The sequence below is a fragment of the Zootoca vivipara genome, chromosome 1 (assembly GCF_963506605.1).
Source record: "Zootoca vivipara chromosome 1, rZooViv1.1, whole genome shotgun sequence".
In the NCBI taxonomy this organism is placed as follows: Eukaryota; Metazoa; Chordata; class Lepidosauria; order Squamata; family Lacertidae; genus Zootoca; species Zootoca vivipara.
In genome coordinates, this window is record NC_083276.1 from 128331580 (window position 1) to 128347790 (window position 16211).

Below are 16211 nucleotides of genomic sequence, written 5' to 3' on the forward strand. Positions count from 1 at the left end.
TCAGTGCAAGCTCATCCTCATTCTAAATCCTGCCGTGGTTGAGTGCTTCATATTCCTGATCCAGCTCAATGCTGAATCACTGCCTTCAGTGCTTTGCTAGATTTAGACCTCTGTACACGAAGCAGACGTGTGGGCAGGGAACGGCATGACACGTAAAACACAGTTGATATTACACATGAACAGTGAGTTCCGAGTGAACAAATGAAAACACATGCCTAGTTGTATCAACATTACCAAATAAGGCTCATGCTATGGCGCATACATTGATTCCCCTACGCAGAATTGTTGCAGAGAAAAATAACAGGTTCACATTTCTACCCAGGAGCAGCAATAAGGACAGGAGGTGAGCGCTCTCACTGGCTCCATTTTCATTCTGTGCTCTGGAGATTAAGCAGCACCAAAGTTTCCAAAATAATTTGCAGAGGCACAGACATTTGCAATTGGGAAGCATGTAATGAGGACTAAAATCTCACCAGGTCTCCATGAGGCTTAATAAGAAATGCCTTGTGCACAAGTGAAAAGGGTGGAAAGCCAGAATTAAAAAACAACCTTCTGTCTGTGAAAGCTGGTCAGTGCTGCCCATCTCTGATAGCAAGTTGACATCAAACCCTGCTTTGGTTGTGATACCCAATGGATCTCAGCTCAAGGTCCCCACAGAATTCTTTCAGATATAATGGTATCTGAGCAAACTGTCTTGCACTTGTTGTGACTTTAAGTGTCAGTCAAAGCACAGGGGAGGGTGTGCACCTTACTCGGACTAAGCCAAAGCAGTGTTCAGCCAAGACTCCCTCCGCCACACAAGCATTGTGGGGAAGGGAGAAAAATCTCAAAACGTTCAGATGGAGGTGGGTTTATGTTTAAGACAAGGTGTCTGAGAGTTTTCCCTCTCTTCCCCCAACTCATTTCTACAGAAAAAGAAAGCTTTGTCAAGTGGTGACACAGCCCAGAACAAGTAAGGAGGTAGTACAAGAATACTTGGCTAGTTTAGATGTATTCAAGTCTCCAGGGCCAGATGAACTACATCCAAGAGTATTAAAAGAACTGGCAGAGGTGATTTCAGAACCACTGGCAGTTATCTTTGAGAATTCCTGGAGAACAGGCGAAGTCCCAGCAGACTGGAGGAGGGCAAATGTTGTCCCTATTTTCAAAAAGGGGAAAAGAGAGGACCCAAACAATTACCGCCCAGTCAGCCTGACATCAATACCAGGAAAGATTCTAGAGCAGATCATTAAGCAAACAGTCTGTGAGCACCTAGAAAGGAACGCTGTGATCACTAAAAGTCAGCATGGGTTTCTGAAAAATAGGTCATGTCAGACTAATCTGATCTCATGTTTTGACAGAATTACAAGCCTGGTAGATGAAGGGAATACTGTGGATGTAGCCTATCTTGATTTCAGCAAGGCCTTTGACAAGGTGCCCCATGATATTCTTGTAAAGAAGCTGGTAAAATGCAGGCTAGACAATGCTACCATTCAGTGGATTTGTAACTGGCTGACTGACCGAACCCAAAGGGTGCTCATCAATGGCTCCTCTTCATCCTGGAGAGAAGCGACTAGTGGGGTGCCACAGGGTTCTGTCTTGGGCCCAGTCTTATTCAACATTTAATGACTTGGATAATGGGTTTGAGGGTATCCTGAGCAAGTTTGCAGATGACACCAAATTGGGAGGGGTGGCTAATACCCCAGAGGACAGGATCACATTTCAAAATGACCTTCACAGATTAGACAACTGGGCCAAAGCAAACAAGATGAATTTTAACAGGGAGAAATGTAAAGTACTTGGGCAAAAAAAATGAAAGGCACAAATACAGGATGGGTGACACCTGGCTTGAGAGCAGTACATGTGAAAAGGATCTAGGAGACTTGGTAGACCACAAACTTGACAGTGTGTCAACAGTGTGATGCAACAGCTAAAAAAGCCAATGCAATTCTGGGCTGCATCAATAGGAATATAGCATCTAGATCAAGGGAAGTAATAGTACCACTGTATTCCGCTCTGGTCAGACCTCACCTGGAATAATGTGTCCAGTTCTGGGCAGCACAGTTCAAGAAGGATACTGACAAGCTGGAACGTGTCCAGAGGAAGACAACCAAAATGGTCAAAGGCCTGGAAACAATGCCTTATGAGGAACGGCTTAGGGAGCTGGGTATGTTTAGCCTGGAGAAGAGAAGGTTAAGGGGTGATATGATAGCCATGTTCAAATATATTAAAGGATGCCATATAGAGGAGGGTGAAAGGTTGTTTTCTGCTGTGGACACGGAGCAATGGATTCAAGCTACAAGAAAGAAGATTCCACCTAAACATTAGGAAGAACTTCCTGACAGTAAGAGCTGTTCAACAGTGGAATTTTGCTGCCAAGGAGTGTGGTGGAGTCTCCTTCTATGGAGCTCTTTAAGCAGAGGCTTGACAGCCATCTGTCAGGAATGCTTTGATGGTGTTTCCTGCTTGGCAGGGGTGTTGGACTGGATGGCCCTTGTGGTCTCTTCCAACTCTATGATTCTATGATCCTCAGGACCATTCCCTCCTCATGGCGGACAGAGTGCCTGATGGGAACATGATATGCCACGAGGTTGTGTGGATTCCAGGGGCTTTCTTGGGGATGAAGAAGGTGGCTTCCCCCACTGGTTTCGCACTCGGTGCAACTGTTCATATGGGCATTCGTCACTAAGGGCAGGAGAAGGGATTCTTGATATGGTCACTGTAAGCGCATGTCCTACCTTGTATTTTGAAGTGTCCCAGTTATGAACCAGCCGAGCAGGAATTAGAAAGCTGTCGTCCACATGACAGATGCTGCAATAGTACCACCCGCTGTAACTGCACACCTTGGCTTTGCCATTGGAGAGGCCTATGGACCGCTGGCAACCTGCCAATACAGAGGGGGGAAGGATAAAACAGCTTTAAAAACTGCAGGACTCTTAGCAGTATTGGAAGGAAATCTCCATTACTACACGTTGCTGTGTTTTAGTAAAAGAGTGAACACAGAATATATAATTACCTTTCAAAACAGAACAATTACAGCTCTAAATATGCCTTATGAGGAACGGAATAAGAGAATGAGGCGTTTTTGATCACTGCTTGTGTGACATTCCATGCTATCCTATTACAAAATAGAGTCGTACCTTGGAAGTTGAACAGCTTAGTTCCCCAAATGTTTTGGCTCCCGAATGTCGCAAACCCGGAAGTGACTGTTCCGGTTTGCAAACTATTTTTGGGAGCCGAACATCCGACTGGGCTTCCTATAGGAAGCTGCACTTTGGTTTTCGAACGTTTTGGAACTTCTGGAACAGATTCCATTCGACTTCCAAGGTACAACTGTATAAGATTCTGAACCACGTAAAACTCTCACATGTCCTCATATGCTATGAAATAGTTTCAGGAATCCATGTACAAACCCAGTTTCATATTACAGCTTGGCAGCTGGAAGCCCAGAGCCAATTGGGTCTCCTAAAGAGATACTTTCAAGGGGGCAGGAAAGGCATGTAACACCATTTGCTTGACAGCCTGCTTTGTGGAATGGGTTAGGGTGTGTGAAGAAGCCCGGTCCATCACTTTCCAGCTTCTCAAAAGCACCCTTCTTACAATTCTGTGATTCTAAGAACATTGGGCATGCTTTGAAACAATGTGCTCTTAGAATGCTCAAGGTGATAGCAAGTCACACAGATTTGGGGGTGAGGGAAAGGGGATTGTTAGCAGAGAGGAGATATTTTGGCTCAGGCACTGATTACATGTGTCCACAAAAGCAGGTTTCATGGAAGCCCTGAACGATCTGCTGTGAATGTCAGGATGCACAGATTTTGCTTATCTGTAAAGTCCAGGTGAACTTGCCCAATATAGGAAGGGGAATGTACATAGCTCGCTCATACAGCCCATGCAGAAGGTCCCAGATTAAATTCTGGGCACCTCCAGGCAGGGCTTATCTGAAAAGCCGAAGGGTTGTTTCTGGTCCATGTAGAAAATACCGAGTCAAGATCAATCAGTGGTCTCGCTCAGTAAATGACAACTTCCAATGTTCCTAATATATAGTGTAGGAGGAGTTAATTGGTTCAATTTAGCATCTATTCAAGCCTATCAACTTCTGCTTCAGGGTGTGCCTCACCAAAGTTTACTCTTTTGAACCAAAAAAAAGTGCCCAAGTTTTGCATCCTGGAGAGTCAATTGTTTTGATAAATTCAAACTCTGATCTCAGATTCAATGATGACGTGAAATTGAACGCTTGATTCCGAGCCCGCTTCTTGTTCCTTCATATTTTTTTAAACTTTGGAGTAACCATCAACGTGGCTGCAGAGTATATAGCAAGGGGAAGAATATTCTGTGAGGAACCTAACTGGGAAAAGTTGACAACAGGAAGCCAAAAAGTCATAAAAGCTTCATTCACAGAAATTGCCTGGACATTTTCAGACATTTCAACTAGAAACCATGTGGGCTAGAAACATGAATCTTAACATAAAGCGCCGGAATTCTCCAAAGTCAACGTTCTCTGCCAGATACCAGTCAGCCCTCTCTACACCTATGCAATCCTGAAGAAGGCAGCTTTGTCCTGTTGATCCCCTCCTCAAGAAGTCTCTATTCCTCCTCTTTGCTCTATGACCTCTCCCAAGGAAGAGATTGCTGCTAAACCTGTTTTCACGCAGCAAAGCCGTTCGCTTTCCACTTGATTTGTACTTGCCCTCCATTTCCTTGACAACACATTTTTGACCTGGGTCACACAGCAGAATGCACACAAACAGCCCTGTGTAGCCGAGTGAATTGCAAAACGACAAACTTAAGGAAGAGAGAGAGCTGCAAATAACAATGCAGCACCTTCCTGTCCCATTAGATACGACCACTGAGGTTGCAGCATTCTCCCTACCCCAACTGTTCAACATCAACATCCCTCGCCTTGTGCCTGTGGCATGTTTTATTTTACAAGGACCGTTATTTCTACAACCCCTTCAAATCAAGTTATGAAAGCAGTCGATCCCTTTGATGTTAGGAGGTTCAAAGTGATGCACGGTGACAAATGTATCTCAGTGGCAGACACCAATTAAGCTATTTGCAAAAAATAAAGAAGGGAAAGAAAGAGGGAGGGAGCAGTGATATAGCACAAGGTTGAGTACCTCTGTTGCATAGAGAGTCTGGATTCTAAGGCTTACAATGCCATTCCTTTCTTAGGCTCCCTCCCCCCTCTTATTAACACCATTACATTTACTGGAATGAAATGCCATTGTGTATCCCTTTCCTCACTCGCCCCCACCCTCAGTACAGGATTTTTAGGGGTGCAAGTGGCTCATTTCAACTTGCAAGGGCAACTTGAATCAGCAAGCAGCAGCACTCTGTTCAAATCAGGAATTTTCATGGCATCAGATGCACAATGTAATATTGGTTATTGATTACTAAGACGGGGTGGGGAACCTTTTTGGTCTCGTGAGCAAGATTCTGTTTTGCTCCCTACTTCTCCATTTCAGGGTCCCTTCCAACTCTCCGGTTCTATGATTCCTTTGTACACGGTGTTGTATGCTTTAGCTATAGATATTACAACAACGGCCAATAGAACTGGCAGGAGGAAAAGGAGCATAGTGCTGAAAGCCTGAAAAGATAGAATGGGCACCAGGCAAACTTGAGGAGAAAGAAAGGCCCTCTTCCTAGCTGCCATGAACCACACCTCAGGGGGCTGGGGCACCCAGAGGAAGGCTTCCAAGGAAGATATCTTTGCCTAGAAAATCCATGGTCAGCTGGTGTCACGTTTGAGGAAGGATTCTGCCACATGTGCAAGGTGGAGGTGGAGGAGGTGGAGAAACACCTCTCCTAAAATGACACCTGCACGCATGTCACAGCAGGCACTACCAAAAACCAAAGAAAATATTTGCTCTTCAGAATTCCTTGTGCTCATTGTCTTTGAGCATTGCATGCCTGGGGGAAGAGACTGTCTTTAACACATTGAGCTTTGTGAGCTGCTCCAGGAGCCTGGGTTAAAAAATATCGTATATACTCGAGTATAAGCCAACCCTAAAATAAGCTGGGGCACCTAATTTTACCTCAAAAAACTGTAAAAACTTATTGACTCGAGTATAAGCCGAGGGTCAGGGGTCCCTTTACCTTTACCTATAAGCCGAGGGTGGGAAATGCAGCAGCTACTGGTAAATTTCAAATATAAAAATAAATACCACCCTATGCCTTTCCCAGCTGTCGGTGGCGGGGTGGGGGGAGAAGCAGTGAGGAAGGATCCCTTCCTCGCCGCTTCTCCCTCCCTGCTGCCTTGCACAGAGCAGGCATAGGACGGGGGTTCGGAGTGTCGCAGCGCGCTTCTCCGAACCCCCGGTCCTGTGCCTTTCTCCACTGCCACCTGCCTCACTCAAATATGAGCCAAGGGCGGCTTTTCCAGCACATTTTTGGTGCTGAAAAAGTAGGTTTATACTCAAGTATATATGGTATGCTCCATATTCCTCAAGCTCGGTTTTTCAAACTTCAACAGATTCAAAATTGCAAACAAATTCAAATCTTTAGGATTCGTTGCCTATGGTTTCTTTAATCAGGTGGCAGCCCTAAGGGGGAGAAAAAAGAGGCAAGCACAATGTGCTCTCAGATAAGAGCTTGTTGCAACACACGTATGCAAGCGGTCTGTCCATGACCCTATGTGCCATCTTGCTAGGTCATCTTCTCTGTAGGCTTCACAACATAAATTGTTGGCAGCCTGAAGACCTTTGCACCAGGCTCTGGTGACCAGTTTATGTCAACAGTCAGTATTTGCGGGTTTTTCTGTGTGTGCAGCTCAGGAAGGCCATCGGAGAAAGCACAAGTTACCTCCCCTGCTCATTTCTCGGTAATTACAGTTGTGGTCCTCCTCTGCAAGGGGAAGGGAGAATGAGATGGTCTGCAGAGCATACACTGCCCGGCAGACGAGAGAGGGCTTCACTTACGCTGTGAACAGTTCTGCGCTCCGTGCATGTTCGTTTGGCACAACTGCAGAGGTCTAGCAACTGGGTAGGAAAGCTTCCAAGTGCTTGAAAAATTCAATAGGCCTTCTTCGCCTGTGCATCCTGAAGCTGGCCCACCACACCAGACACAACACAGCTGGCAGTGCACATAATGGACCAAGGCAGCAAGAATCTGGATGCTAATAAATAGTGTGTACAATGCCCTGGTACAGGCAGGCCTGCAATGTTTTAGGCAAAAGGGTTCTGCCTTTCCCCAATCCCATTCTCCTTTCCCCAGCCTCCCCCTCATATCACGGGGAGTGGAAGGAGAGGTGGAATATAAATGTAGTAATAAAAATAAATAACGGAAGGTCTCCAGAGGTCTCTCTTATTGCTGGCCAAGTTGCACCAGCCTTTAACAATGCAAACCATTTTTAAATAAAATTTTAAAAATCCTGCCCTTTGGTATGTTTGCAAACCTCAAAATCTAAGCCAATAAAACCTGAGTGAAATACTATACTGGTTATCTCGCAAAGGTGAATACGCTGCAGGAGAAACCTTCACCTTGAAACTGGCTGACTTTTTATTGCTTGGATTTCACAATCTCAGCATCGCAAAACCACCAAGTACAACAATGCGGCACATTGCACACCTGCAAACACGTCTCTCCCCCCCCCCCCGAATGTTATCGAAGCAATAAAGATGATGCAAGGACTGAGGAATAGCATGTTTCAGAGCTGAGTGGACCTGCTCTTTGGTGAGATGAGGAATAAGGAAGGGAACGGGGAGCCAACTGTTCCCCACCAATGCATTTCTCACACACTTGTCTGAAATGTGGGGGGGAAATGGCTTTGCCTGGATTCAAAGCATGGAAGGGTTTTTCTCCTCTATTTATTTATTTCATAAAAATTATACACCCTTTGCTTGAAATGGATCTGCAGCGGATTCAGGAGAGCAAAAAGAAGAGCTCTTCCTCACACACAGTATCATTAACATATGGAATCTGCTAAGGGTACCAGTTTAGAAGGCTCTGAAAAGGGATTAACCAAATTCATGGAAAACCATTCTAATCCCTTTTGTTAAGTAAAGATTTTTTTGGTGGGTAGGGTTTTACAAAAGTACATACATACATTGTCTCTGTTTTCAGATCATCAAGTCCCTTCTGCAGATCAATTATATTCAATGTGAGGCATTAATGTTGCAGTCAGTATAAGATTGGGGGAGAAGAGAGGTGAGGAGGGGGTGCCCAGGGGAGGGGGGCAGTAAACTTTCATTCTCTTATATAGGTAGTTGCTTGCTACTAGGTGTTCTAGCTAAATGACAACTCCAATTGTGCTGAATACCAGTTGCTTCCATGCTGACTCCATGCATCCTGCTCGTGGGCTCCTTGGAAGCTTATGGTTGGCCACCACTATGAACAAACATGGGCAGACCAAAGATCTGATCGAGAAGGGTTTTATGTTCAAGGATGAGGAACCTTCCATTTTAATTTTTCTTTTTAATCTTTCATTAGACAGGACCTCACCTTGACCGAGGCAGAGGGCAGTCAGTCCTTCCTTCCCCCTAACCAAAAATCCCTGAGCACTGAACCACTGCTTCCATCAGCCGCAAATTTGCACATTGCAGGGAACATACTAAGATAATAACAACGCTAAGGTAAAATTGTTGCAGCCAGTTTATGGGCTACACGTGCATGCATTATACACAATTCCAGACCTATCAGAAGATTTTCAAATGCCAATATGCAAGAATGATGGCATGACTGGTCGAGCATGGAAAATGGCCCTTCACCAAAGCATTCTGAAGGCAAAAAGCCCCACACACCTTCATGCATATGAATTGAACACATGCAAACAATCTCACTTTATTTTGAGGTCTGGTGAAACATAGTGCCCAAGAGTGCCAGTCAAGACCAGGACAATGACAGGGTATATCTGGCTCATGGGCCCATAAGGCAATTTTTAACCAGCCTTCCTTCATGCAAGTGACTTTGCTAAATGTGGCATGCAGAGGGTTGACTGCTTTCTGATCCAGCCCGTCAGATGAAAGTGGCTTCCTACCCCTAGACTAGGATCAAAGAGACCAAAACTTAAAACGCAGCTGCAAAGCTCATTTGGTGACGTTGGCCCACTCACAGCCTCTCATTTGAACATATCTCATGGGGTTGTTGGGTGGGGGAGAACCACAAATGCCATCTTGGAGAAAAGGTGGGATACAAATGAAATAATAAGGCTGCAAAGTCCCTGGTTCAGTCCTCATGCCAGCCATGAACAGTCACATACAAACACTTCTGCAATATAGAAATACTGATTTTGGCCTCTGACAAGGTGGGAGTCAGAGTCCAAATATATATATGGAAGGCGTTTTGTTCCCCACTCCTGGTCTATGGAATCACCGTGAAGTTTACTGTACTTAAACGTATATGAAGTTGTTTGAATTCTCTAACACATTATATAAATTATGATTATGATTCCAAGCGTCCTATCTGGGTTTGTCGCAGACATTTGCCCGCATTCTCCCTACCCTGGAATTGTTTGCTTTTCTCTTACAGCTGCTTGACTTCCCACTTAAGTCTTTCCTATTGCAATGTGTGTGTGGGAATCGGAAGTTTAGCATCCAAACACTTGAGCAATAAGAAAAGCCATGTAAAAATAGTAAATGAACTATATAACAATTGGGTCCATAGGATGAGGTTGCCATGAACCAAACAGGGTGGGAACAAGCTTCCTTAATATGTTTATACAGCACAAACTATAATGGGATCCCTGCCTGAGCTAAGCATATATACCCATTTCCTATTGCAATGCTTAGGCTGCAATCCTCTGCGCTGTTACCTACCGTAAAAGCAGGCCCCAGTAAACTCAAGAGGTGATGCAAAGGATCGCACTATTAGGCTGCAATCTTATTGCAAGCTTAGTAGGAGGCAACCCCAGTGGACTTCCTTCCGAGTAAAGGAGATTAGGAGCACGGTGCACACCCTAACCATGGCGTAATTACTAGCATTATTCTAGTCCTGCAATAGTTTCAAATGGCTTCAGTCTCTCCTGAGCAATTTTATTACATTCCCTTAATGCATAGCATAGGTAAGGGCAATTGTTTTTACTTCGTATTCAAAGGATACCCTGCCACCAAAACAAAACAAAACAAGACAGCAACCACCAAAACAACATTGCTGTATTAATAAAAAAAAGGGCTTTAAGATAAACTAATTCATGAAAGACAGGATTGCAATCAACAACTGGGAAAGATGCCTTGATGGTCCCTTTGAAACACTGGAGGTGATGCAATTCTTTGGCCACTTGGCATAGCACCATGGGCAGTTTTTGGGATCTGACCACTGATGCAGAGAAGATCCTAGGTGCTGAAAAGGACCTCACAGCAAATGCACTTTGCTGGTGAGGTCAGAATCAGACACACTTATTCTGGTGGAAAGAGCTAAATGCAAATGGACAGAGTAAAACCTCTTCTCTTCCCAGGCCGAGTGAAGGCATCCGTTCCTGAAGGAAAAACTTTTCCCCTCCGTTTTTGTTTCTTTAATCTGCCCTCCTGACCCTGGTACACGGACAATCCATTTCCCCCCTTCCTCTTCTCCTTCTGCCACATCCCCAGGCCTGATATGGCTGCCCTGGCTTCTATCCGTGGTTGGAAAAATGCTAGCTGGCGCCCAAGATAAACTTTTCTAAAGCTACATTCTTCCTTACCCACTTCTGAGTGTCAGCTGTTTGTCTGGAAGCTTTTGCTGCAAAAGCTTTTAACAAGGAGGATAGGAAAGGGGGGGGAATGTAGAGTGCAATTCAAACAAAACCAACTCTGGCCCCAACAACCATCCCCCAAAAATCCCTGACACAAGAAAAAACAAAGAAAGAAATGGGGAAAGGATGGGGGGAACCTTCTCCCCAGGAAATCTTTCCAACAAACTCCTCTATCAGAGGTTCATTGTCAATCAATTAGTCAAAGCAGTGGGACTTAGTCGGTTGGGGGGCAGTTGGAGAGACAATGGGTCACTCCGCTGTATTACTATTTAATCACTTTTACTAAATAAATAAAGCAGCCCTAAGGTGCTGTCATGTCAAGGGAATTTACAGCAAAACAAAAAACCCCAAAGAAAGAAAAAGCCTAATTTTTCCATTACTTTTTCCTTCCCCTGAAGAACAAGAGAGGGTTATTACTGTAGCCTCAAGTCTCATCTTTGTGCAGCTCCTCTTTGATTCCCACTCGGACCCTGCCACTTTCTGGCACTAATTTGTCAGGCTGAACAAAGGAGGGATTTGTACCTCCTGTAAGGTCTCAATTAGGAAAGGCTTCTGCTGTATTATGTGCCATTCAGACAGGACACAATGATGGTAATTACAGGAATTTGCACTAAATGGCTGAAGAATTCACAGCAAAACTTTTTTTTTCCACCTCCACAAAGCTTGCCCCTCTTTTGCAGCTGTGGGGGAATTAGATGAGGGTAGGGGGGTGGAAAGAATGGAAGGGTGGGCCTGATGCCTACAAGATGCAATTACCAGCAGTATTCCTATTCAGTTAAACAGCCACCCCGCAAAGTTAAGACAGCAGACATCTTTCCAAGTGGGAAAAGACAAATGGCTACCTTCAACAAGGACTTTCAACAGACAAGCCTGGTTCAGCCCAGTTTCCATAGCACGGCCTTTCCACTCCTTAGTTTTAATGCATTTATTATGTCGTTAAATTAAAATAAATGAATAATAACAATGCATCTTTTTGTTCTTCCCTTCAGGAACCCCAGGGCTCTTTTCATGGGATTATGTGATCCATCTAGATGTTGCAAGATTGCACGTGCACACCTCAATCCATACCCAAGTTCACCTTTCCTGGGGAGAAATTTCGGTGTGAGCTAGGAAATCACAGTTAACTTTAACAGTGCATGAACCTCTATAAGCTTCCCCAGCTGGTAGTTTTTTCTGAGGCACGGATCCTGCCAGAATGGCTCAGTAAAAACAGTAAGGTGCACTCGCAGGGCCACCTTTCAGCCAATGCACAGCTGGAAACCACTAGCATAATTTGCTAGTGCAATGCTGCATACAGAAAACTGGTTTTGAGCATACAAGGCCCAGGTTAAAAGCCCTGCTCAATGACAAAACTTACCGGATCGCCTTGAGCTACTCACTAGATCTCAGGTCACAAATAGAGGTCCCTGGACAGTTTCTGTTCAGAATGTGCCCATGCCCCGGATGAAGAAGGCTACAAGGCTTCTCTACAACCTTCTGCTGCGACCTGGATGGCAAAACACCGGGACCCTGCCCCCACCTACATCACCTCCAAAGTGAGGTGAGACTGGAGAGAGAAAGGGCTACAAGAGGGCTGCTGAAACACTAGTGAGCAACCTGGTTCCACAGATGCAACCGACAGTGTCCAGCTTCAATATTTGCTAACATTTTGCCTTGCCTTCACTGGCTGCAATTGTGTTTATCCAATACCTCAAGGGCCATTGCTCCCCATATGAACTGACCCGGACCCTGCAATCATCATCTGATGCCTTTCTTCGTGTGCCTCCTCCACAAGAGGTCTGGAGGGTGGCAACATGAGAAAGGGCCTTTTCTGCAGTGGCTCCCTGTTTGTAGAATGCGCTCCCCAGGGAGGCTCACTTGGTACGTTCACTGCGTATCTTTAATCGCCAGGCTTTAACGTTTCTCTTTAACATACTATGGCTTTTTAAAGCTGTTTGTAGGAGCAGGGTTATTGGGTTTGTTTTTGTTCTTGGCTTTATTATTTATTTTGTGTTCTCATTTTGTATCTTTATGTTGTGAACCGCCCCATGATCTTTGGATGGAGGGCAGTATGCTAATTTAATAATAAATAAATGTGCTCCTGCTTTCACACTGACCTTCTTCATAGGAGGACTTAGGGAAAGCTCCACTAGGAATTTGCCTGAACTCCTTCTGCTCTCCCAGATGAGAGCAAAGGCAGCTGATCTTCCACCCACTTTCAATATGAATGGGGAGAAAGTGAATCGGGAGTAATAACTGTGGCTTAAGGGAAAAGGTTTTTTTGTTTTTGCAGAGAAGTCACCAGAAATGGAATATTGGGTGTGATGCAATAAAGGGGAAACAAACACAGTGAGCAGCCTCTCTCAAACTGTTTGGGACTACAACTCCCATCAGTCAGCATGGGATGGGAGTTGTAGTCTAAGTGTCCGGGTGTTGCTAAACTGAGGAAGGCAGGGAGAGAGAAAATGGCTGGTTTATTTTAAAGCTAAATGTTCCATTTTTAAAAGAATAATGATTATTATTTACAGAACAAGCACATCAGTCTCACACTTCTATAGGATCTGTATAAATAACCAAATAAGACATTCGGCCTGCCAGAAAGAGGAAACCCACATTTCACCAGCCAAATACTTCCCAAATACTACATAACACCACTTTTCAATTAAAATCCGTGAAATATAGTTGTATTTCCGGGCTTTGACCCTAAACGTACTAATGCCAAATAGCTAAATCTCTCCTTAACATGCAGGAACAGAATGATGGCAATAAAAGGATTTTTTTTAAAAAAAAAAAACAACTTTCAAAACAAGGATGGCTGACTAAAAATATAAAGACAATTTGCTGTCACTGCCCCCTGCTGGAAAGACTAATTGCTGCATTCCTGGGCATCAGCAATCAGGTGTGTTACTGCCACAAGATCCCTTCCAAAACCTTTCTCCAGCACGCGACCCTGTTCAGGAGCAGGGGAGGCACAGATAAGGATAGGCTGTGCCCAGTGGGGCTTAAATTTTTATTATTTATTAAATTTGAATACTGCTCTTCATCCGAAGTTCACAGTGTGGTTTGCAATATAAAAATACAAAATGAAAACACAACGTGATGATGACCTCCAACGGAGAAGCATGGCCCATGCTTCTCTGTTGGAGAAATAAGTTCTCTCTATGGAGGCACCTTATTTAGGCAGCCAGGTTGCCCAGCCTGTTCCCCAAGTCTCCACTTGGATTCCTGCTGGTGCAAATCAGGACCTACGTATTTTTTGTTCCATAAGACACACTTTTTTCCTCCTTAAAAGTAAGAGGAAATATCTGTGCGTCTTATGGAGCGAATGCGTGATCCCTGGAGCTGAATTGCCCAGGGGCTAAAGGCAGATGGTGCTTTTTTGTTTTTAAAGAAAGAGCTCAAGGCTAACAAGAGGGAATGAGCTGAAAGGAACCCACTCAGCAGCTGATTGCAAGAGATGGGGAGGGAGATAAGAGAGCTAGCTCCCTTCCCGGCCCCTTGCCTAGGCCTCAATTGTTGTCTGCAGAGGGAGACATGTGACTAGCTGATTAGATTATCTGTCAGGAAACTGTAGAAATTGGTCCCTTTCCTTTCCTATAGAAGAAGCTGCAGAACTGTGAGTTGAACCCCATAAAAACAGGATTTTTTCCCTTTGCAAGGAAACTCAGCAACTTTGAGCTGATCCTAAAAAATGGAGCTTTCCCCCCTTTGCAAAAAAAACCTGCACAACTCTGAGCTGACACCCCCCCCCCATGGGGCTTTTCCCATTTGCAAAAAAGGCTGCACAACTTTGAGCTGATCCTTAAAAAAATGGAGCTTTCCCCCTTTGCAAAATAAGCTTCCTCAAATATTTAATGGGCACCTAGGCCTCTAGGAGTTGGCTGCTATGCCTAGGACAATTCAAGAAAGCAAAATATTTTTTTCTTGTTTTCCTCCTCTAAAAACTAGGTGCGTTCTATGGTCAGGTGCGTCCTATGGCGCAAAAATTATGGTGCTTAAAGAACCAGGTGCCAGCAGAAGTCTTGTAAGCCCTGGCAGCTCATCACAAGCGCATGCATTCGTGAACCATGTCAGCACAGCTAAGGACACACAGAAAGATCGCCCAAGTCATAGAAATTGCAACAGAAAGCTGTGCAAAACGCAGCAGAAAGCCCTTATACCTTGGGAAAGCATGTCAAGTAGTAAAGGCAGGCAGAACAAGTACAAAACGTCCGATATTTATTTGCTTACCTGCACACTTGAAACTCTGGGCAGTCAGTCCTCTTTCCAACGACAAGGTAGTCAGGATGCTCAGAAAGCTGGTGGTTACCGACTGGCGTTTGATCTTCCTATGCTCTTTTCCGCACAACAGGCCTTGGGTTTTGTTTCTGAGCGTCACTTGCAGATTCTGACCCAAGCTCCTGGTTGCATTGGCGGCAGACTTCAAGGCCTCCATCCATTCCTGAGCTCTTTGACGGGTTTCTGCCCGCAGACGAAGCACATCTTGAGGAAAGATAACCTGAAAGCAAGAGTCACAATCATCCAGAATATCAGTCTGGACAGACAGGCACACGTCAATGTTGTAGCTCAACAGAGGGTCTTCGTCAAGCCCACCGGTCTGAAACGCCATGAGGAGAGACCGGCTGAGTACAAAATGGAATGCTTTCCAGTTATTCTGGAGCGTCAGTCTGTAAAGAGTCCCTGATTTGAGAATGTTTTGGTAGTCCTTGATGTTTTGGGTCAACGATGCCGACTGGAAAAATTGGGTAGGTTCCTTCTGTAAACCACGATTTTGGATGATGCCGCTCTCATCGTTGTCTAATTTCTGCGAGCGCCCCAGATCTCCCTGGGGCCTCATGAAAGATGGCACTGAGGAATGAACAGCTTCCCAAAGTTTCTGCCCCCAGTCCAAGGCCTCCCATGGAGACTCTGCCTTAAGCTGCAGGTGCGAGTTATTGAACAGCACTGCATCAACCACATTCGTTTCCACGTTGATGCTTTGGAAATGCAAAAGCAGGTAGACAGTAGGAAGGTTCTGGTTCCCACTGTTGTCAAGCCAATACAGGTACAGTTTGTATGGAGTGAGTTCTGCGCAGCACGTCTGCCAATAGCTGTCATGGTTGTTCTTAATTTCCAAGTATCCTTTCTTCAGGATATTTGAGAACGTCGGCTTGTGTTCTAGCAGAGAGTTGGAAAAAATGTTAACTACAAATATTTTAAACTTCTCTTTTGCAGTTTCTCAAACAGTGGGCCTCAGGTCACTTTCAAGTGGGACTCAGGGCCACAGCCCAGCCAGGGCCTTCTCACTCTCCTGCCATGTCCACTTACCATGCTCTAGTCTTCTGGTTGGACCAATGGCACTTCCAGCATACCTCCCCATGCAAAATTAAGATGACAGGAAGAAGAGAGAAGGGAGATTTCCCCCAGTGTTATCAGACAGCAACAGCAAGAACTGAAATGTGCCCACTGGTCCAACAAGGTTGGCAACCCATCTGCTAGGGGTTCTTTAGCTGCAATCCCTGCATTGCAGGGGGTTGGACTAGATGTCCCTTCTAACTCTAGCTATATGATTCTTTGTCATACGATTGTAACCCATCCTGGGAACTTA

At 44.9% G+C, this 16211-nt stretch overlaps 1 protein-coding gene across 2 annotated transcripts in view; it reads right to left on the minus strand.

Moving 5' to 3' along the window:
• The window catches only part of PLEKHM3 (pleckstrin homology domain containing M3), a 76047-nt gene that overhangs the window by 45710 nt on the left and 14126 nt on the right, over window positions 1-16211 (minus strand). For both annotated transcript variants that reach the window (XM_035138301.2, XM_035138292.2), the window contains 2 exons: window positions 14855-15781; window positions 2718-2863 (listed from right to left, as the gene is read on the minus strand). In XM_035138301.2, the coding sequence (XP_034994192.1) occupies window positions 2718-2863; window positions 14855-15781 (1073 nt within the window). The remainder of the gene's footprint in view (window positions 1-2717; window positions 2864-14854; window positions 15782-16211) is intronic.